Below are 3555 nucleotides of genomic sequence, written 5' to 3' on the forward strand. Positions count from 1 at the left end.
TTAGTATTTTATAATTAAAAAATATTTTATTTTTATATATTGTTAATTTTTTTTTTACTATATGTCAGTGGCAAATTGTGCTGCTATTATAGTATTATAAAATATTAAAATATCAAATATTCTGATATTTTACACAAAATTATCAATATATAAAAAATTTAGTCCAATATTATTATTTTTAAATTTAAAAATTAAAAATTAAAAATTTATATATAATTATTTACACATAAATAATAATTTAATCAAATAAATTAAATAATCTAATAATTTTTAATTATTAATTTTACAGTAAATAAAAAAATTACTCAGATGGTCATGAAAATTATTAATTTTGTGCAATATAGTTTGGTCAAACGAGTCAAACAACCTTTAAAATCACTAAAATGAAATTTCAAATTTAATTATGTGATCTGCGAAGATACTCCAACCAAGACGAGAAAGAGACTCCATTCTTTCGTGGTTCAGTTCAACACTTAAACCAGAGGCTCTGTTGCTTGCTCATAAATTTTTATTAAATCATATTCTAACTCTAATATCTCCCTTTTATCCTCCTCCTCCTTCTTCTTCTTCTTCTTCTTCTTCTTCTTCTTCTTCTTCAATTTATTTCTTGGAAAATTGAGAAATGTCAATGGGGAACGAGTCAAGTTGGGTTGGGAAGAAGCCTATCAGGCGCATTGGTGGCATGTCCGACGCACTCTCCATCGCCGCCGATCTTGGTTTCTCCGTCTCCGCTTCCCAACCACCGCCTCAGGTACGCATAATTCATTCATTCAGATTCCGCATTCATCTTGTTTCACTGAAATTACGGTTTTGCCACCAACTCTCTCTGTTTCTAGGAACCTTCTCTTCCGAGTAGCGGCGAAAAGGGCGAGGACTTGGTCAGGGTTTTGAGGGAACTAACCACTGTTCAACGCAAGATCGCGGATTTGCAAGTGGAACTTCAAGGACGCAAGGTTTCTTCTTCTTCTATTCTGTACCTTCGATTTTATTTTATTATTATACTTTAAAGTTTAAACAAGTTTGTGGGTAAAATGGTAAATTATGGTGATCTTCCCAGCATCGCTATACTGAAATCCATTGTAGTGTTTTCGCATTCTGCAAATTAGATTCATGTTAGGTATAATTTTTTTGTGAATTATGTGAAAATATTGCCTAATTTTTAGGGGAGATTTATTAGTTTCTCTTTATGATTGATGTAAGAGTTCATAAGATTTGTGAAATTGTGTAGGATGATAAGAATGTTGCGCATTTGACGCATGTGAGTGAAATGGAAAAGAAAATTGAGACTTTGGGGAGGATTACCGCTATACTGAAAGATGTTATCCAGAATAAGGTAATGTGGCTGTGCCCTCCATTATACCTGCTTTCAGTATTTTTTCCTTTTTCGGTAGTTTCCCTGGATTAGTTCATTAGGGATAAGTTGATTTACCGAATTTAATGTTGCAGGATCGCATCATAGCTCGCCTGCAGCAGCCTTATTCTCTTGATTGCATTCCTGTAGAAGCAGAATTTCAGGTTGGTGAAATCATAATTGTTATTTATTACTGATTTATAGCAAAAATTACTCCATGCAAAATTGTTAATTTAGGGGGGCGGGTGAATGGTTTTTGATTGTGTTAGTAGCATTACTCATTGGCAGGGAGACACACTTCATTATCTTGTGTTGTAGTTGGTGATGTAGCAAGATTTAGTCCATAGCATGACAAAGATATTTGTTGGCTTGAATTCACTTGCTAACTGGAAGTTTCAGCTCCATGGGGTAAAATAATTGGAATTAGTTGGCTTCTCCACTGCTGCTGTAGACGCTAGATAGTTTTCAGGCTTATGTTTATGCACTGTGTCGTGTTAGCTTCTTGAGTTCATTCAATTATTCTCAGTGCCCGAGTTGTTGAGCTGAAGTTTTTTGGAGCAAAATGTGTGTATACTTGTAATGTAAAGATTAAATTTGTATCTGAAGACTAAAATCTGATATTTTGGAATCATAACAATTCCTATGATACTACCTTTAACTTCACATGTATAATTAGTCTGTTTTCCCTTTAATTTTACATATTTATAGAATTGTCTAGATTATTAATCTTGGGGGAAAGAATGAATTAATCCAAATTTTACCTTATATCCACACCATCCACTTTTAGTTGAAAATTGATGTAATGCTGTATTGATTCATGAGAGTAGACTTCCATTTAAGAAAGTTTAACGCTTCTGTCATATATATTTCTTCAACTCTTGCAGAAACAATTCTCTGAACTACTGATGAAGGCAGCTAGTGATTACGGTGCCTTGACAGCATCAGTGGCAGATTTTCAGTGGAGTCAGAATTTCAAGGAACCTCCTTCAGTTTGGGGGGTATGTTTCTACAGTATATTTATTGTGGCAACATCTTGTCATAAATCATTAGTTAATTTATATTTGCATCCATGAACCCTTATTTGATATGATAAGTATACCAGTAGATAGTAAATACTACAGAATGGAGGTTCTCCTTAGAGGCTTTGTGACTGTTGCATATTCTGAAGGTTTTTATCAATTGTTTTCAAAGGCAACTGGTGCAAAACTGGAATTGATTTTAGGCCATCCCAGATCGAATAATGACATAAGGAAAATGCTAATTTGACAACTAGAAAAGAGCCAACAACCAAGAACTGCAAAATATAGTTTTTTTTCCTTGTAGTTATTGGTTGTTAGCTTTTTGTTTCTAATCAAATTAGCATTTCCTAATGACACAAATGACACAAATAAATTTATATACTTGCAGTTTTTTACCTTTTCTTTTATCCTTATAGGAAATGCTTCGACCCATTCCAGTAGCTTTGGCATCTTGCACTCGCTTCTTTGAAGCAATGTCTGCCACAAGAGAGTCATTTGCAGCCCTACAGAAATTGAGAGTGGGTCAATTTGATTCCCCTATACCAAGTACTCCGGCGAGAGATCCTTCCCAAAGACTGCCCGGAGTTTCTAATTGTCTGACTCCACCTCCAATGGAAAACTGAAGCAAACCTCGCTGAGATAGTTGTCAGAAATTGAAGGAAGTAAGAATTAATTCAACAAGCACCACGATTCAAACAACTAGGTGAGTGTTATAGGATCTTCTTGTGCCCTTTCTCAGTTGAAGAAGAGTTTACTTCATCCAACTGTTTGTGCAGATCAATTGTTTTAACTTGATTTACCAAAAATCTTTCATGATTACTATGTGAAAAACTCCAATAATTTTGTAGTGCTGCAAGGCTTGTGACCAAAACGCATTGTACACTTGTACATCTAAAACCCAGCCTGAATCAGCTTTTAGTCTTATACACTGTGAATGTACAAAGTAGAGACTTATTTTCTTTCTCCTAACTTTATTCTGTCTTGGTAACCTTTTAGCTTGAAAGGTGAGCTGTTAAATTATCAATATGGAGTGTTTATAATAAAAAAGATTACCAATATGTTGCAAGTTTGCAACTCTTATGGTCGTAGCCAAGAAATTGAAAGATGAAATATATAGTAGAGGAGAAAAAGACGTCTTAGATACAAGTGAATGAAAAACGGTAATTACATTCAGTTACAATAGAA

The 3555-nt window shown here is 34.0% G+C and overlaps 1 protein-coding gene across 1 annotated transcript; it reads left to right on the top strand.

Annotated features, from left to right (window-relative positions):
* Nucleotides 1-355: 355 nt before the first annotated feature.
* LOC112750070 (AUGMIN subunit 2) lies at nt 356-3339 on the top strand. Its single transcript, XM_025798599.3, has 6 exons — nt 356-751; nt 837-953; nt 1229-1333; nt 1447-1515; nt 2236-2349; nt 2787-3339. Exons 1-6 carry the CDS (start codon nt 623-625, stop codon nt 2991-2993), a joined length of 741 nt encoding a protein of 246 aa, XP_025654384.1. The 5' UTR covers nt 356-622; the 3' UTR covers nt 2994-3339.
* Nucleotides 3340-3555: the final 216 nt, after the last annotated feature.

This window comes from Arachis hypogaea, chromosome 15 (assembly GCF_003086295.3).
Source record: "Arachis hypogaea cultivar Tifrunner chromosome 15, arahy.Tifrunner.gnm2.J5K5, whole genome shotgun sequence".
NCBI lineage: Eukaryota > Viridiplantae > Streptophyta > Magnoliopsida > Fabales > Fabaceae > Arachis > Arachis hypogaea.

Excerpts from the sequence above, each read along its gene's own strand:
- LOC112750070 (XM_025798599.3), top strand. The coding sequence starts at position 623 with ATGTCAATGGGGAACGAGTCAAGTTGGGTTGGGAAGAAGCCTATCAGG. Across the intron at positions 954-1,228 it reads TGGAACTTCAAGGACGCAAG|GATGATAAGAATGTTGCGCA; the intron begins GTTTCTTCTTCT and ends GAAATTGTGTAG. Across the intron at positions 1,516-2,235 it reads CTGTAGAAGCAGAATTTCAG|AAACAATTCTCTGAACTACT; the intron begins GTTGGTGAAATC and ends CAACTCTTGCAG.